The sequence below is a fragment of the Coturnix japonica genome, chromosome 2 (assembly GCF_054131305.1).
Source record: "Coturnix japonica strain WE chromosome 2, WE-NBRP24, whole genome shotgun sequence".
Taxonomy (NCBI): domain Eukaryota; kingdom Metazoa; phylum Chordata; class Aves; order Galliformes; family Phasianidae; genus Coturnix; species Coturnix japonica.
The window spans coordinates 130,557,029-130,575,711 of record NC_140664.1 but is presented as its reverse complement, the minus strand read 5'-3'; the positions used below and the strand labels follow the sequence as shown (position 1 = coordinate 130,575,711).

General features: G+C 39.8%; 1 protein-coding gene across 12 annotated transcripts in view; it reads left to right on the top strand.

Moving 5' to 3' along the window:
• The window catches only part of ZMYND11 (zinc finger MYND-type containing 11), a 99,448-nt gene extending 81,893 nt beyond the window's left edge, over positions 1 to 17,555 (top strand). For all 12 annotated transcript variants that reach the window (XM_015853068.3, XM_015853067.3, XM_015853064.3 and 9 more), the window contains 11 exons: positions 621 to 698; positions 1,099 to 1,191; positions 2,636 to 2,723; positions 3,885 to 3,940; positions 4,597 to 4,674; positions 5,180 to 5,298; positions 6,527 to 6,734; positions 8,509 to 8,577; positions 9,687 to 9,959; positions 10,781 to 10,966; positions 15,085 to 17,555. In XM_015853068.3, the coding sequence (XP_015708554.1) occupies positions 621 to 698; positions 1,099 to 1,191; positions 2,636 to 2,723; positions 3,885 to 3,940; positions 4,597 to 4,674; positions 5,180 to 5,298; positions 6,527 to 6,734; positions 8,509 to 8,577; positions 9,687 to 9,959; positions 10,781 to 10,966; positions 15,085 to 15,207 (1,371 nt within the window). In that variant the 3' untranslated portion in view covers positions 15,208 to 17,555. The remainder of the gene's footprint in view (positions 1 to 620; positions 699 to 1,098; positions 1,192 to 2,635; positions 2,724 to 3,884; positions 3,941 to 4,596; positions 4,675 to 5,179; positions 5,299 to 6,526; positions 6,735 to 8,508; positions 8,578 to 9,686; positions 9,960 to 10,780; positions 10,967 to 15,084) is intronic.
• The last annotated feature ends 1,128 nt before the right edge of the window (positions 17,556 to 18,683 follow it).

Sequence of the window (18,683 nt, the reverse complement as noted above, 5' to 3'; positions counted from 1 at the left end):
CTTCTGGATCCTGAACTGTTAGAAAGAAGCAAACTGTGCTCCAAAACCTGGATTAGGTTTTATGAAGGAAGAACCACAAAAACTAATAATTGCTGTATTTCTTGAGCAGCAGAAAGTACTCTGAGCTCTTAGTGGGTACAGCAGTCCTGTGTTTGAGTGCATCCCATATGGTGCCTGTTTGCCTAGTAAGCACAATAGATAGTGCAGGATATTCTTTTAAAAGTATTTTCTTATTTTACTGAAAATATTAATGCTTTGCTAATGAAGAAAAAGATGAATTATGAATTATAATGCCTTTCTTCATTACTTTATTCTAATAAGACACTTTTTCTTAATGTGAAAAGTTCTGGCAAAGTAGTATGAATATAGGGGGAAATAAAACTGTTAGTTTTTGTATAGCTGAAGTCCTCAGCCCAGTCGTAATTTAAAGCAACATGTCTGGTTGTTATGAGCTGTTAGTGTTACCACTTTCCCAGAGAAGATTTTCCCCTAAAAATTCTTCCGATCCAGTTTAATCTGGAATTACCTTTTCAAAAGATGTTGTGACACTGAGAAAATTTGTGCTGGATGAATTTTGAAGCCCCGGTTTAAAATGACGTGATGGCGTTTTTCATTGACAGAGCATCAAGAAGAAAAACACGAGTAAACAAGAGATGAGCACATACCTGCGGTTCATAGTCTCTCGTATGAAGGAGCGGGTGAGTCTGAAACAGGGACACGTGGCAGAGTGTTGTGTGCTGTAGGGGATGCAATGCAGCTGGTGTGTGTGACTGCGCTGGAAGAAGGCCTACAAGAGGGTGTCTTTTTATTTCCCTTGTCATAAGCAGTTTGTGTATTTCAACATACACTTATCATGTTTCATAGCTAAGGTTAATAGAATTGTGGCAGGAAGAGTTTATACAATGGGCCCATCACTCTTTTGAAACTGATGTTTTTCAGGTTTGAAGTACATTTAATGTGTAAGACTGCTGATCTGCAGCTGGGCCTTGTCTGTTCTCCACCTGAAATATTCCAAGCTGTTGCAATTATTTAATCTTTTGTATATGCTTTAAGCAGATTCTCAATGCAATAACTTGTACTGTCTCATGGTCCTTTCAGGCTATAGATCTAAACAAGAAAGGGAAGGACAACAAACACCCAATGTATAGGAGGCTGGTGCACTCAGCTGTTGATGTTCCTACTATACAGGAGGTAGAGTGATTTCCTTTCTAACTTCCACACTGTTTAGGTGTCTTTTAACACTGAAGATAAACCTTAAGAACTAAAGCACAATCCTGTTTAATTAATGAGTATTTCAGCTTTATGTTGAGCATTGAATATAGGAGCTTAAAATGTCATACTTTTCCTTATAAATAGGTATCCAAGTGAAAATGTCTTGGATGGTGCCTGTTTTTCAGACATTGAGTATTCTCAATTCCTTTCATACTAAGATTTTACTAGGAGCTGCAGGTAGCTGAAATCCTCTTTTAAAAAGTATGCTTTATATAGGTCATTGAATTTATTCTTTAGTGCCTGTGTTTGCATATCTGGCCCAATGTTTTTTACTATATTACATTTTTAACCACTGAGGCATTGTGTAGACATCAACTTGAGAAACATCTGAATGATTCATAAAGAACCCATCATTTTGTGGATCACAGAAAAACAGGACTCACTTAACATCTGTTTTGCATTAATTGTTCCAAGAATAAAGTTCTAGTATGTTCTTTTTTTTTTTTTCTTCAGAAAAGGTCAGATTGTGACTCATGTAAATGAACTACACATGACCAAACTGGATAGCATATCATTTTATTTATGGTTGTAGCTTGATTGCTATAACATGCTAACATATATCATTCTTTACAAAAGTAGATGTAAAAAAAAAACAACAAATTGCTTTATTTTTGTTACTGAAATACATGGATAAACAATAGCCACACTGACAGTTTTAGGGACATGCATAATGGGCTGGATTGAAGTGCCTAAAACTGAAAATAGGTCAGGTTTCCCTTTCACTGTGTCACCTTCGCGCACTTCCTCAGAGGGTCTTTTTGGCCTTGATAACATGCCTGAAATTGAAGACAGTTTATTTGGTGAATTCATAGAAGTTCTTCAAAGAGCATAAAAGAAAAGATGGCATCCTTACTAGAAAAAAGATCTCACTAGGTAAATTAACTGTGTGGCTCCCTGTGGGCTTTTGTTATGAGTTTGGAAGACTAAGGCAGTGACTGCCTCAGAAAACCCTCGCTGTCAAGTGAAAATCCTAGAAGTATAAAAGCAGTCAACATGGGTTTGAAACTGGCATGTATTTTAAGATGTAAAATCTTCACCTCAGGGAATATACCTTTATTTGAACAAGCATTTTGGATCACATCTTACTGCTTTTGTCATAACAAAGAGGGTTTGGTTTTTTTTTCTAACTCAATCTAACATTAAAGCAAGTATTTTACTACTGAGCACTGCATGAAGGAACCGATGAGGCCAGTGTTCAGGTGCTAACAAACCATGTCAAACAGCTGTAAGTATTACTTCTGTATGCTGGAAGGGCAGTGTCTGATCTGTATTGCATAATGTGGATTTCCATGAAGGCTTTTTTTGCATAAAACAGGTAAAGCACTTTGGTAGTTTTTTCACAATCCTGTTTTCTTTTGTATAGAAAGTAAATGAAGGAAAGTACCGGAGTTATGAGGAGTTCAAAGCAGATGCGCAGCTGCTTCTACACAACACAGTGATTTTCTATGGAGGTAAAGTGCTACATTTACTACTTACGTTATTTGGTTTATCTTCATCAATAGGAGGCTCAAAAGTTCAGGACTGGTTTCAGTATTTGATAATCTTACATTTAGATGAAGTTATTTGAAAGCCCTTACAAATCAAAGTAAGCTGTGAGAGGACTTGGTTGACGGCAGGGTCTGCTCTTGCCCACTGGCTACATGCCTATTTTCATCTTCTCTGCTAAGCCTATCAGTGGGAATTTGCAACTTTGCCATCCTGTTTCTTCTGCAAGCAAAGCCACGAGTTAATCTATACTGCAGGTTTCTTCCAGAATATGCGTGTTGCTTTGGAGTAGAAAGAGGTACAGTTTCTGATGTGCTGCGTCAGCAAAATCATTGGCAATATCTGCCATATTGCAACAGCGGATACATCTACATCCCCTTAAAAATACTGGTACCATCAGAAAAGCTGCCAGCCACTGTGAGGGTGTTTAGTGATTATTTAGTAAGGTGTGACAGTATAGATGGTAGGGAGAAACACCACCACCGCTTCTAGAAGTCAGAGCCAGGTCTAGTAACAGGGTTCTCCAGAGCTGTCTTTTCAGGAAGGATGTGGCTTGTGGTTGTCCCACACAGGCAGCTCAGGGGAACTGGGAGAAGGCTGGGACCAGGCCATGCACTGTGTCAGGCAGCCCACACTGTTGCTAGTAAGGAGAGTGCTGAGAGGGAGTGTTAATAGGGATGTATACAAGTGTCAGGGAAAACCCATAATGATAAACAGTTTCTGAAGCATTCTCTAAGCAGAAAACACTTATGAGATGTACCTGTGTTCATTCCAGTGGTGACTGCAGAGAACCATGTTTTAGGGCAATTACTAAGATGATAGCAGAGAAAGAAACTGGATCTGTATTTAGAACAACCATGTCTTGCTGCTGCTGCTCCTCAGATCTGTGTTTGTATTGTTTGGTTTAAAAGCTCCCAACAGTGTTTTTGCGTTATAAACACAATAGAGCAAGCAAATATAGAACTGATCATTAGAAAATTTTAAATGGAAGGGTTATCCAAGTGGCTGAATTACGTTTTGCATTCTAAAGCAAGACAATTACAGCATGAAAGTCATAGCAGCTGCAGATCTTCGTGAGCACAGCGATCGTACTGTGATTGTTCATAGCATTTATTTTTAATTTATAGCGGACAGTGAACAAGCTGACATAGCGAGGATGCTTTACAAAGACACGTGTCATGAAGTAAGTAGCACCAAGTAACCAAGATGTAGATATGCTATTTGCTTTTTGCTTTAGAATCTAAGAGAATGATTCTTCTTGTTATGAAAACTTGAAGTTCTAGCTACTGTTTCAGAATTGCTTTTCCTTTTTTTTTTTTTCTTTCTTTTGCAACTTGACTGTCATTTGGATAAAATGATTAAGTTTTAGTTTGGAAATAATGTAGTAATACATGATTGGACTAGAAATGATTGTACTTGCTTGCATAATTTCGGTCTAAAATGGGATTCCTACCAAGTTCTGTAATTGTCGTTGAAACACTTATCAATATTCATAGGAGACCGGAACATAAAGATGAGTTGGTTGTCACATTTGCTCAGTAGAGTTTTTTCTTTCAGAATGTGCTTTAAATTTTGATGAATTTAAAGAACCGTGCATTTTAGCTTTAATAAATCATTAAGTGTTCAATTAAGCCCTTCCCCCCATGCTTTTTGAAAGTATGAATAATGTTGCTGCATCTTGTATTTCATCTGCTCTTAAGACATCTCATTTTATACCTTGTTGCACCGAAGTAGTGCCACCCATTTAGCGAGCAGGGCTGAAAAACTCTGCCACTTACACTACTGAGCTCATACAAATGGGATTTTTGGAGTTTATTTATATCTGTTTTTGTTTTTCAGCTGGATGAACTGCAGCTTTGCAAGAACTGTTTCTATTTGTCAAATGCACGACCTGACAATTGGTTCTGCTATCCTTGTGTATGTTGCTGACACGTATTTTTGTTTGTTTTTCTGTATTAATCCCTGCAGTTTGGTCTCGTTAATGCATTGAATATTCCATTTCAGTAAGCGTGTTTCAGATGTAAGATTAAACTCTCCTAAGTCTAGATATTTAACACAAGCAAAATGTTGGTTGAAGGCTGTATCAATATGTGTAATAAACTCAATTATCAGATGGTTACAGCACTTTCACAAGAAAATAAGGAGTTTACAGAAATAAAACTTTAGAAAGGGACAAAGATGTGTTTAATTTGGGGGATGCTCAAGATATATGTTTTCAATAAACGGTCTTTTTTTGATGATAATTCAAGCAATAAATCTTACAGAGAAATATTCATTGTAAGAAGATAAAATTGAAAACAAGCATTAGATATAAACAGCAACTGTATTCTTAAGAAACTAGCATAGCACTACAGTAAAATATTTGCGGTAGAAATTAATATCATGCTTCATATCCAGTAATATATACAACATTTTTTTCCAGATACCCAATCATGAGTTGGTTTGGGCCAAAATGAAAGGCTTTGGGTTTTGGCCAGCCAAAGTCATGCAGAAGGAGGACAATCAAGTTGATGTTCGCTTTTTTGGTCATCACCACCAAAGGTAATTTATTAATTCCATGTGCTGCTTTCTAAAAACAATGCTTAGAATGAGTTTATCTCATCTGTCATGGTGTGAATCCTGGCTCAGCGAACTTCAAGCCAATTGTTTCAGAAACTTTAAAGCTCAGTCTAACACATCTGAAGTTGCCAAATGGCTCAGAGATTCCCTTTCCACGGTTCTGATAGAGCTGTTACTTAACGCTATTTTAATTAAAGAAAGCAAACGAACTTCTGTGCAGATAACTGTTTTTTCAAAGCAGTAACAATCTACAAATCCAGTCCCAAGTACAAATTGGACAGAAATGCTCTCGTACTACCAGCAGTACCAACTTAGTGCGCTGTCCTCTTCTGAGCATTCACACCGTGTGCTTTTCTGGTTTGGTTTTAGCAACATAATACACATGCCAAGTATTTCTGTCTCACTGCTGGAACATTGACCGAATTCCTGTTGTGAGCTGGTTGGCGGTTTGAGAGAATAACTCTTTACATTGGAAACTTCACAACTTCTGACTTCCAAATCCACTTGTTTGTTCAGCATTTGGGAAGGGTATTGTAGGGTGGCTACAGTGGATGTACTGATGTTTTTTCCTGCTTAATTTATGTGCCTATATGTGAGCAGAGGAATATAAATGTTTGTAAATTAACACATTGTTTTTGGGAAAGTGTATCTTTTGGAGCATCCCAAAAGGTCTAGAGGTTTCAGTAGCAGTGTTCTATGGAACTGTTTGTTTTAATTGCTTTTGATCTAACTTAAACGTGCTTTAATTTGTTGCATGAAATACCAAGATTTCCTGCAGTACTTTTGGAACCATATCACTGGTATGAATTCAGTCGAAAAGAGCATGACAGCCTCTGTATGAGTTCAGTCCTGATAGACAGGAGCCCAGGCCACAAAGTATCTATATTCAAAGTGAATTTGGTACACACCTTGCTGATTTTAGGAGATGTCAAGGGCTAAACTGAATTAGCAAATGAATCTTCATTAAAGATATTTCCGCATCTCATCAAAAGCAAAAGAGACTTTCAGCATGCACAGCTAATAAGTGCTTATAATAACATTAATGTCTAATTTGTCACATCTTTCAAATGTGTTAAGCATAGGAAGATTCTAAATAAATAGGAATTGTCAGCTCTTGGTCACTCTGAAAAGCTGCTTTAGAAGTCTGTTTTTTAAGTCAAGATCTCTTATCCCTGTTTTGTGTTTCTCAACCTCTATGTGTATTCAATAGGGCCTGGATCCCCTCTGAAAACATCCAGGATATCACAGTTAACATCCATCGGCTGCACGTGAAACGCAGCATGGGGTGGAAGAAGGCCTGTGATGAGCTGGAACTGCACCAGCGATTTCTTCGTGAGGGGAGATTCTGGAAATCAAAGAATGAGGATAAAGGGGAAGAGGAGGCAGAGTCAAGTATCTCCTCCACCAGCAATGAGCAGGTGAGTACCACCACAATGTTAGCATCCAGAGACATTTATTATAGGGTGGGGTACAAACATACCTTTGATTAATGTACTTTTGAGTTAGCCTTGTGCTCTGTCTGCAGTTTTATGGTGACTGTAGGAGGATTCAAAGACTTATTTTCCCCACATTTTGTAGCTTAGTGTTAGCAAGAATATAAATTATTTCTCTTCCCCTTTTTCTTGGATGACGTCTGAGAAGTTTCAGAATGTTTGTCATCTACAGCACCTGGATGAGAACAGTCCAAGATTTTTAAAGTTAAGTGGACATGTTCAAGTTAAATATCATGGATGGCAGCACTGCCTTCCTGAACTCTCATCAAGCTGAACTCTCATCCCTGTATCTGTTCAGCCTTTTCACAGCTGGAGCGCATTCACTCTGGACTGTATTCGGGGTTACCAATTCCTGACACCAACCTTGACTCTATTAGAAAGTCCAAGTAAAGTTAGGTGCAAACACTGAACATCAGGAGCATGTGACCAGCAACTAATTAAAGTAATTCCAAAATAATTCTGCAAAACAAGAAAAATTACACTGCTTTAACAAATCTGAGGGACAGGATAGAAACCTTTGCACTGGAAATTCCCTTATCAAACACTCCAAGGGAGTGTTATATATTTGCAATCCCTGACTTGGCAGGAAGTTTTTCATAGCTTGCAGGATGCCGCACCGCATTTTGGCAGCCTCTTCCCTGGCATCATCTTCTTTCCTCATTTGAAACCACCAACCTCTCTCTGAATCTGTATTTTAAAAGATGGGTGTGTTTTGACCCTCTTCTCCACCCTGTAGTTGAACAGGTCTGTCATCTGATTTGTGGCTGTAAACATATGGCTCAATAGAACTGGATATTGCTTTATGGGGATGTGTCTTACCAAAGATGTTTACTTTTTTGCTTGGTTTACCTAACTGAGCCTTTGTAGCCCCTTTTATTTAATGTGATATGGCTGTATATACAGTCATGCAACAGCATAGAATGAAACAAGAAAACAGTCACAAAAATGATGACAGGTAACAGTTTCCCCAGTTTTTCAGGTACTGAAGTGTCTATTTGCATATTTTCTATCCCATCTCACTTGTTCATCCCTCACTTATTTAATGCTTGTACCTCCTTCACTGGTTTCCAAACAGAGGAACATAAGAATCAAACTCAGAGCTCTGAAGTAATCTGCAATATTCTTGCATTGATGCTAGATAGTACTGGATGCTTCAAAGACTTCACTGTAAGATGATACACCATTCACTTAGATCTTAATTCTTTATTTGCTAGAGACTGGGATTTTTCAGGCACAATATACTGATAACCCTTCATGTATACAATAATTATCCATTAAAGCAAGTCTCAATAATCTTACTGCTTTTCTTTATGCTTGTTTTCTTTATGAAAGTTGTTGCTTTCTGGCTTCATCAAGATCCGCAACCTAATTATGAGTTGCTGATATCAGAATATTCCAGAAAACAAGCATTTGAATGTGAAATGAAGCAAAGAATGATTAAAGATATTTTAGAAAATACATACTGAATTTTAGAACGTTTGTGAGTTTTGTTCCTTTATCAGGCTGTAGTTGTCACTGATAATAGAGCAAGTTTACTGTGTGTGCTTGTTATTTAAGAACCATGCTCAACTTTCTGTTTGCTAAATTAAGTAATTGCAAATAAACACCAAGAAGACACACATCATTCGTGTTACAATGAATGCTACTCATATGAACTGTTGCTTGGAATGATTCAGTGTTCTTTTCATACTGTTCACAGCTGAAGGTTACTCAGGAACCAAGAGCAAAGAAAGGACGACGTAACCAGAGTATGGAACTTAAGAAAGAAGTGAGTAACCTCAATTCCATGTTTGCAGAGATAGCAACGTACAAAAAGTCTGAAGTTCTCTAAGGTGCACCTTTGGATTCTTTCACTTTTTACTGATTTCGTAATATTAATCATAGAAGTTCCAGCCCTGTAGCTTTGCTCTCCTTGCTAACAAACATAGTCGTATGGGCCAGATTCAAGCCACTGGTGTCATTATGGTGATATTCTGTATCATGAATAAATCCAGTGTCAGTCTACATTATTTTTATAGAGCCAATTCTACTAGCTAAGTAAATCTACAGCAAAAACAATTCAGAAGTATTTTGCAAGATCAATAGTATTAAGTTTGTAAAACACCATAACCAGACTTGTCCATGGAACTTCCTTTCTTATCTATCCACCTCACAAACTGAATGAAGTTGAGGAAACATTAACCCGTGGTCATGGAACTAGAGAACTGTATTATTATCCTTGTACACAAGGGGGCAGTTGCGTAGGCAATCATAAATCTAGCATTAGTCCCAATTCAGTACAGTACATTACAGAAACTATGATTTCTTCCCTGATAATTGTGTAATTACAGAAACCTTCTGTGGTCATCCAAGTTCTATAATATTGGAGTCAAGACTTAGATGCTCATTAGTCTTTCATCTTCAAAGCGCCTTTGAAGTACTAATCAATCCTTGCAGCAGTCCTATGAAATAAATGGAATATTGCAGTCTCCAGCAGAGTCTGTTGCACCCTGGGTTTGCCAAAGAAGTTGAGGCACTGTGGCCACACTGTCTCTTGAGGAAGAATGGCAGGGGGAAAAGCCTGCAGTAACCCTTCACTGGTGCCACTGGGCCTTCAGTGATCTGGTGTGGTACTTTTGGGGAGATGGTACTTTTTGTTGAGGTCGATGGTACTTTTAGGGAAGTGAGGGTGGTGAATGTGGCTTCCTTCAGGAGAGCTCCTAGCTGAGGTCAGAAAAGCCTCCCCAGAAAGCCCATCTGCCCAGTGTCAGCAAACACCTTTCATGTTAGTTGTGCTGCTGTTAGTGAGATAGATAAGATTTTTTTCTCCAGGGAGATTTGAGAGTTAACTTGTTCTGTTTTGATACCTGGATTTGCAAGTTTGTTCTTTCTTTGTAGGAGCCGGAACCTGAAACTGAAGCAGTAAGTTCAAGCCAGGAAATTCCCACAATGCCTCAGCCCATTGAGAAAGTTTCAGTCTCAACACAGACCAAGAAGTTAAGTGCCTCTTCTCCGAAAATGCTGCACCGGAGCACCCAGACCAATAATGATGGAGTGTGTCAGAACATGTGCCATGACAAATACACCAAAATCTTTAACGATTTCAAGGACAGGATGAAAGCTGATCACAAAAGAGAAACTGAGAGAGTTGTGCGAGAGGCAGTGGAAAAGGTAACACTTGTCAAACACCACCTACACCTTGGTTTGAGGAGAGGAGGAGAGGGATTCGGATTTTTTTTCTACATTCTTTTCTACTTTAGTAACATCCACCCATTAGAAAGTTGGTAAAAAACCTTTTTCAAAGAGACCACATAAGAATAGTCTTCAATATTGCTTTTCTGACTACTTCTTTACCAACCAGCCTTGGTTTCAGTAGAAAGCTCTTGCTGTTTTTGATTCTAGTCCAGTAAAATCAGTTTGTGATCCAAAAGTGAAACTGATTGTTCATTCATGATTATCCATTTCCAAAGCTTTTCTTTGTCTGCATTGTCAAGGGTGTTTGTAAACAATGTCATTGTTTAAATGCTATTCATAAACAGTTCTTCTCCTGACAAACCTCTGACCTAAACATTAAAGAGGTTGGCTGAAATTTGTTTCAGTTTTCTTGTCTAACAGTAACATTTACAAATTTGTTATCTAAGTTTGAGCTGGTCACTTTTGGCTGGAGGAAACAGGACAAATCAGAGGATGGTTCATCTGACCTCACTTAAGTATCTGTCTCAAGAAAACAATGAATTTACCCCGGGAGGAAGGACTGTGGAATGAACGTAGAGAGTTTAGGCGTTAATCTTGTAGGGCTAAGACAACACACCTCTAGCTATTCATACAAGGGCAGAGGAATTCCTCTGACAATGAATAACAAAATGGTACCTCTGATTGAACTTAGAGATGTTACACTTTGTACTTTCCTTCATGCTCTTACTGTGGAGTTATATGAACATATCGGTTTAGAAAAGACTGACTTACTTTGCTGACTTACTTTCTTATGGCAGCTGCGTACAGAGATGGAAGAAGAGAAGAGGCAGGCTGTCAATAAAGCCGTGGCCAATGCACAAGGAGAGATGGACAGAAAATGTAAGCAAGTAAAGGAGAAATGTAAAGAAGAATTTTTAGAAGAAATTAAGAAGTTAGCAGGCCAGCACAAGCAGCTGATTTCCCAGACCAAGAAGAAGCAGTGGGTAAGTCCCAAAAATTTACTAGCAGACAATCACTGGTAATGTATAATGCAGCCTGCAGGCCAGTTGTAGGCATTCTCTTCCTTACTTCTACCTGTGTTGCTTTTTCACTTCTCTCATCTTCAAGGTTTGAGCTTCTGGATTTCCTTCACCCCCACATTTGAACTCCAGATTCTGGTTTCTTTCCATCTTATTTAGGTACTGTTAACAGAACCATCTTCCATAGCCCAGCCAGATGTTGCTAAATATTGCTGAACAATGTGTAGTTGTACTTCATATCGAACAAATTTTGCGTTATGCTCCCACTCCTTTGATCTCAAGGCCTGTATGCATTTGGAGTTCCCTTCTAGAAATCTTTGTTTTGATGTCATTTTGGCCTTTTCCTCCCAAAGCTTTTTCTGCAGCTGTTTTATGTTCTTGTGTATTTAAGACATGCTTTCTCAAATATATTTCCCTCCCTTTTTTTCCCACTCACATACCTTGGAGCTCTGATTTTGCCAGCTGTGGCAGAGCAATGTTGCCACAAGATGGCACAACGCTCTGAGCGAGGGACGGCCACCGCTACCCGGCACTGCACCCACGTTCCTTCCTCTGCAGAGGGCTGTGTTTGTCTGGGCTCAGCCTCGTTAGCCTTGATGGATGAAACGGTGGGCCCTGCGGGGACAGCTGTGTTCTGCAGGGGGCTGAAGGAGATATTAAAGCGAGACAATAGATTGATGCCTGTAACAGCTGCAAGTTTGGGGTTTTCTTTTTACAGAGAATTCCTTTTAAGCTCTTGCAGCGTTTTCATTTTGATTCCTGGTAGAGATGTACTGTAGGTGTGACGATGCTGCAGCGCTTGGTTCTCCATCAGTGAGCAAATCTCTCCCTGTGTACCTCTCTCTGCAGACCCAAGAAGTTATTTAGGTCTCAGACTCGATCAAGTTGCTGCCTGTAATGAGTCACCAGCCCCTGGTGCCTGCATGCTTTTGCTTGTGGCACTTGAAAGGGAAACTGAGTTGGCTTTTCCCACCATAAAACTGTGTCAAATTAGCTCTGTTCTGTGGGACCTTACAAGCGCACATGTGAACCATTGCCACCACTCAGCTGATAAGCTGTAATTCAGTCACAGTAACTGGATTGTGAGTCTGGGCTTTTAGCTGGAGCTGGTTTGGATTGTTTCTTTTTGATGGTAGAATTTATGGAAGACACTCCTGAGGTTTCTATTTGTCTGTTCCAATGTGTCTCTACACTGTCCTTTAGCCTCATCAGAGTGCCATGGCACCACATCTCTGCATCTTAGGATCATGTGCTTAATGCCTCTTTCCAAGCAAGACAATTAAAGATATAAAGAGCATTTGACAGCTTCACCTTCTCCTGTGGGCCCAGAGCTGTCAGTCACCACCTTAAATGAATGCATCGTGCAGGCAGCTGGTTTTCATGTGCTGGGAGGGAGGGGAAGGATAAACACCTTTGCATTCAGGCTGATGGATCTGCCTGCCAACACGCAGCCTCAGGCAGCTGGAGCTGGTCCAATTACACAACTCCCCAGTGATTTTTCTTTCTGTGGCACTAATGACAGTCCCTGGTGTGTAGTACCACTGTTGTATGCTGCTATTATAATAATGATGCCTCCTTACTAAAATCTCATGTAATTAACACATACTAAATGAGTTTTGGTGGCTTTGCTTTTTAATTAGAACCAGAGGCCTCTGGTTTTGCGTAATGCAGATGTCTGGGTTTGGGAATGCAGCTGTTACTATTCATACTGTACTTGTATTTTTCCTAGATTTAGAAAATAGTGTGGTCAGAATGAAGTGATTGCTTTGCTGGTGCTTGACAGGCACACGAGCAGACATGCTGCCCCACACCTTCATAAAGAACCACATTCTGTGTTGCTCACTGTCCCCTTGGCTTAGCCAGATTTCCATTCATACCTTCAAAAAAAGCAGAATCAATACAGATACCTCAAGTGAACAGCAGATGAAAGGAAGAAATGGAAAGGCAGAGAGCCATGAGTTGATGCAGTGTGATGACCTACAGAACTCAGGCCACGGTGCCACAGTTGTTTTGTTCCTTTTTTATTTTCTTCTGGTTATTTCATTTGCATATAAGCATCATTTAAAGTGGTGTATAGTTCATCTTTAACCTCTGACTCTCTCAGCAATGCTTACCTGTATATTTATTCTAACTTGCAGCAGGTTGTTTTTAAGTGACTATGTTTGTCTGTGATGAGTACAATCAAAACCCCAAATGATTAATAGTGTTTAAGAAGTGGAAAATACAAAGGAAAGGAGGCCTGAGGCCAGCTGGCATTTTGCCTTCTCTGCCACATGTGCTGGTACCAGCTTAGATGACACTTTATTTCCCTTTTGTAAGGGGAGATTTACATCCCACACTTATGGCCAACATATGTAAAGGGAGCTGCAGTGTCTGCAAACTGGTTGTCCTCTCCTGTCTTAGCGTTTTTGATCTCTCCAAGTGAGCAGATGTGAAGCTTGGGGCTGAGGCCTGTGCTGAATGCAATGGGGAGACACAGCTGTTCCCTGCACGTTCCAGCAGATGATTCTAATGGCTCCCATAGGTTCATGGGGAGCCAGCAACTTGAAAAGCCACGAAAGCAGGCCTTGAGAGAATGCTCCTTTGCAGATTTTTCTACAAATAAACTTCCCTGGAGCTAATATACAAATAGAAAATGGAGTGGAGAAGTCACCTTCTCATGCAGCTGCAGCAGTCCCTTTACTGGTGATATAAATAAATAGATAGTGGTTTAGTTGATGTGAAAGGCAACTTTTGTGCAACAATAGGAGTGTGTAAAGTTGTTGCATTTTTATTTTGTTTTAAAACAATTGGGTTTTATTTCCTTTGTGGTTCTCTCGCTTCATTAACAGTGCTGTAGTTAGACAGTACGCTGAGAGCACAGCGTGTGTTACTCTGTGGTTTGAGAGCAATCTGCACATTTCCCCCTCTGGTCCCCATCATACAAGAGGTGTTCCAGGCTGAATTCTTACAGATATTCTCTGATTTTGAGTATGACAAATTCAGAAAGACAAGAAGACAAAGGGCAGGATCATGGAACCACTGGTTATTCTCCAGGCTTTCTCTGGTTTCAGAAAGGCATGAAGCTAAAGGCACTGTCTTGCAGTAGCGCTGTTGTAGCAGGAGGTCTTGTCACCATTTGCTGCACTCTGGCAATCAACAGACATCCCAGTGATGGCAGCCTTCTTGCAGGCCTACACCAAATGGTCTTTGACAAACCATGATGTAGGGAATTATTCTTTTCTCCAGTAATGTTCTTGTTGTGCCTTTGGGGATTTCTAATACTTAAAGGGAGAGAATAAGCTGGAGGGGAATCGACTTTTTCATAGAATCATAGGTTGAAAAGGTCCACAGTGATCATCTGGTTTCAACCCCCCTGCAGTTGAAAGGGTCACCCACCACCAGACCAGGCTGCCCAGAGCCACATCCAGCCTGGCCTTGAATGCCTCCAGGGATGAGGCATCCACAGCCTCCTTGGGCAACGTTTTCTAGTGTGTCACCATCCTCTGTGTGAAAAACGTCCTCCTAATATCTATCCTAAACCTCCCCTGTCTCAGTTTAAAACCATGGGTAGATAGTGATAGGAGCTGGGGAATTGTTTTAAACTAAAAGAGGGGAGATTTAGGTTAAGTATTGGGGACATTTTTCACTGGGAGGGTGGTGAAGCGCTGGCACAGGTTTCCCAGAGAAGCTGTATATGACCTATCCTTGGAGGCATGAAGGCCAGGCTGGATGGGACCCTGCTTATGGCAGGGGGTTGAACTATATGATCTCTGAGGTCCCTTCAACCCAACCCAAGCCGTTTTGTGATTCTGTGATTGATTACTCTTAGCCCAAGAGAATCTCCCCCAGCAGCTCCTAGATGGGTTGGGCTTGTAACAAGACCTCAGGAAGGCAGATCTTCATGTTTGGACAGCATGCGTTCACGCCAGGATTATTAATTTTTGTCATAGCTTTTAGGATGCAGATCAGGATGCCATGATACCAATGTAGAGTAAAAGGTATCGTGTGGCTGAAAACTCCTATGAGCAGGTGAGAACGCTTCTGGGCAGTGAGGATGGATCCTGCGAGGGCTGTAATCTTGTCTCGTTTGTTCTCTCCAGTGCTACAACTGTGAAGAGGAGGCCATGTACCACTGCTGCTGGAACACTTCCTACTGCTCCATCAAGTGTCAGCAGGAGCACTGGCATGCTGAACACAAACGTACCTGCCGCAGGAAAAGATGAAAGAGCTGTTCCTCCGCGAGAACATCACCCCGATGATTGCTATTCTCAGACACAGCGGTTTTTGTTTCCAAGAAGCCAAAATTGTTTAGAATTTGCTTCCCATTTTGCACCAGCCTTTAAACACTTTTCGTAAAAGAAATTTTGCACAGTAATTTCAATCTTCTGTTCAGTGCTCCTCCAAAATTTTGCCAGCGGAATGAATTGAACATCTCTGGGAGCAGGTTACTTTAACTAATTTTAAACTAGAGGATTTGTTGCATTTTCAGCAAATTTTAAAGCATTTTTAGGTTTTACAGAGATTTTAACCTTTAAAAACAGCAGATCTAGAAACAAACCATGCGAGTTGAACAAAAGGAACATGTAAAAACTAGATCTGAGTGTAAGAACTTTAGAACTGTTTCAGCAAAACGAAGCATACTACCTTGATGTAACATTTATTTCTTAACCTTGTTGAGCTGGTTTTGTTCAGCTTAATTTTACTGTTTAAAGGCATTATCTATTGGTTATACCAGTGGGTACATGATTGAATTTAGGGAACAGGGTTGACACAGCAGGTGCTACTCCTGCGTATTTTTTCTTAAATATTTCCCAACTGTGTTTTATTTTCATTATTTCTTTTCAATATATAACTTTTATAACAAAATATTAGCTTTGATCTTGTAGTTGAAAATCACAGGGAACTGGGGTAATCTTTTACTGAGCTGGATCTTAGAGAAAAATGAATATTTAAATTTTGAAGTTTGCACATTTCATCTTTGTCCTGACATGAGTGCTTGTAACAAGAATAAGGAAAGCCAAAAAAAAATAAAACAAAACCCAATCGACAGCAACGACAACAACAAAAAACCAACTACCTTTATTCATATGTGGGATTATGAGGCTTACAAATTTTGTTAGCGTGCCCCCCCCCTCAGCCTCCCCAATCCAATGTCATCATCTGACTGCCTATGGTCTGGTGTCACCTGGTCCATTGTAACTCGATATGGAAAGGAGAAAAAGCACTTAACGTTTCACAGAAGCCGTTATGTTTGTAGTAATGGGTCATTGCCTAATAATGAGCTCCATCACTGTATTCAGAATGAAGAATAATGCATGTTAATTTTTCTTGTATTAAAGATGCCGTGATTTGTAAAAAGTCTGTATTTTGCGGAATGTCTGGATTAAGAAGCATTACCAATAGGAATGGATCGATAGTTGAAAAAAATGATTTTTCTTTTTTTTGTTTGTTTTATATATAGATATATGAATTGCATCCATGTTCAGAGACAAGTTTTTAAATAGATGTAAAGCTTACTTAAACAGCTTTTCTTTTTGAGCGTCTCCGCATTTTAGTTTCTTCTTTCCAAGGCTGGTCTTAGACCAAGTTGGACGCCCATTAACCATCCCGCTATTATTTTCTTTTTTGAGGAGTTAGAGGAATAATTTGTAAATATTTATTTAGATCTTTGATATTTATTGAAAGCAATTACATGATGGAACGATGGAAGCTGAGGAATCAGGAGGGAAGCCTTTTAAAAAAGTTTTCTCTAGGATTTGTCAGGGTCATTGTAAAGGTGAAAACAACAACTAAGACTTCTGTGAACTGCCATTGGAATCCTGATCTTTTTTTTACTGACAGCGGTGATAGAAGTTAATTGACTTGATACTGCCAAACAGCACCCAACACCTTGTGGAAGTTGAGCGGTTAGCGGATGGGAGGACATAATAGTACGTAGATGGTAACTTGTATTACCACAGCTACATTATTGCCTGATTAATGTGTAATTAACTTTTGTCGCCTCTGTGTTGTGACTGTAAGACACTTCACAACTAAAAATCAATCCTGTTCGATTACTTTACGAGTTCCAAAACTTCGATCCACCCCTATGAAAGCAAGTTATTGTGGAAATATTTTTTGGTGTAAAATCATTCCAGAATATGTAATATTTAACTGATAGCTGCATGAAAGTAAGATTCGTGTTACTTTGGCTTTTTTGTCTCTGTTGACACGGTTGCACATTTCCAAGTTACTACAGCGTGAAAACTGTGTGTTTTAAAGAAAAAAAAAACAAAACAAAACAAAAAAAAAAAAAGATTGTGGCCTGGTTTTGTATCAGTTTTAGGTAAAATTACAATTGATTGTTTTAGGAATCATGATTTAAAATTAATTTTTTTTTTTTCTGCAAATCATAAAGCTATATTAAAGTGTTGAGCTTAGCCACTATGCACATTGTAATTATTCATTGTGGCTGTCCAGTTTATGATGCATTCTGGCATTTTGTAAGCTGCTCTGACTAGCAATATATAGAGTCATTTAATGTGTTAACATTGGGTAATAAATGTATTTAAAAAAAAATAATGAAAAAGCATCTCGCTGAACGTGTGTGTGTTAATTGTGGCCCATTGCCCCAGGGTGGGCATGCACAGGGCTGTGGATGGGGTGAACGTGTCTGGACTCTCTGTGACCTGCTGCTGCCTGACGGAGGGTGAGTGGGTGGATCCATGCAAGGATCTGGGTGTTGAACCACAGCTCTGGGCACAGCGATGGGTTTTGGCAGCTTGTTCAGAGCCAGCAGCCCTCCAGGACTGTGTCCATCAAGTGTTGGTTTTCATGCCAGCTTCTGTGTGACCCCCTCAGTCTCCCCCATGGCCCTGCCTGCCCCTCACCCCAACCCCATAACCATCATAATCCTGTGCCCAGGGTGGATGGGATAAGGTGATTGTACCTAGAGGGAGGATTACAGACACAATTTACCCCACAGATCACTGCACAGCCCCAGTTGGTGGCAACGCCCAGCAAAAGGGGCATTTGGGGGAAGGATTGTCCTGGAACTCAGTCGTGGCATCAAGGCAGCAGGAGGGGCACTGGGAAGCAATTTCCCTGTGTCTGTCTGTGGGAATTAGTATCTGGTTAGAGGAAAATAATCAGTGTATAATTGAAATATTTAAAATCTCTTTTATTATTTTTCTATCCAAAGTTTTCTGCTCTTACACGAGTCAGTGATTTACCCAAGACTGCGAATGTTACTCGTTCAGCCCAGCAGCAAGATGTGTGTGTGACATTGTGTCCATGTGTGACACTGCAGCAGTGAGTGGGTATTGCTCCAAGGCATTATTTCTCCTTTTATTGGTGTTTTTTTCATTATTATTTTAACTCCGGCTCTTTATTTTCCATAGGCAGTTTTGTGCCTCCTGCTTCCTTTAGGTGGAGTAATCAGCCCAGCTCAGGGCTTGTTTGCTTTTCCAGCTCTTAAATGAGGATGTGAAATATGTTTGGGATTTGTCACCAGTAGTTAGGGGCCAATTTTAGCCTCACAGAGTGCACATATGCAAACTATGTATGCTTTCCAAATGCTGTCATTAATCAAATTATGGAGGGCGATGTATGTATGTATGAAAACTACAAAGGCCCTTCCTTCATTGTTTCATGTCAAGGAAATTCAATTGCATGTGGAAAGGAGCATCCATTTGAGATTTAAAAAAAAAAAAAAAAGCCT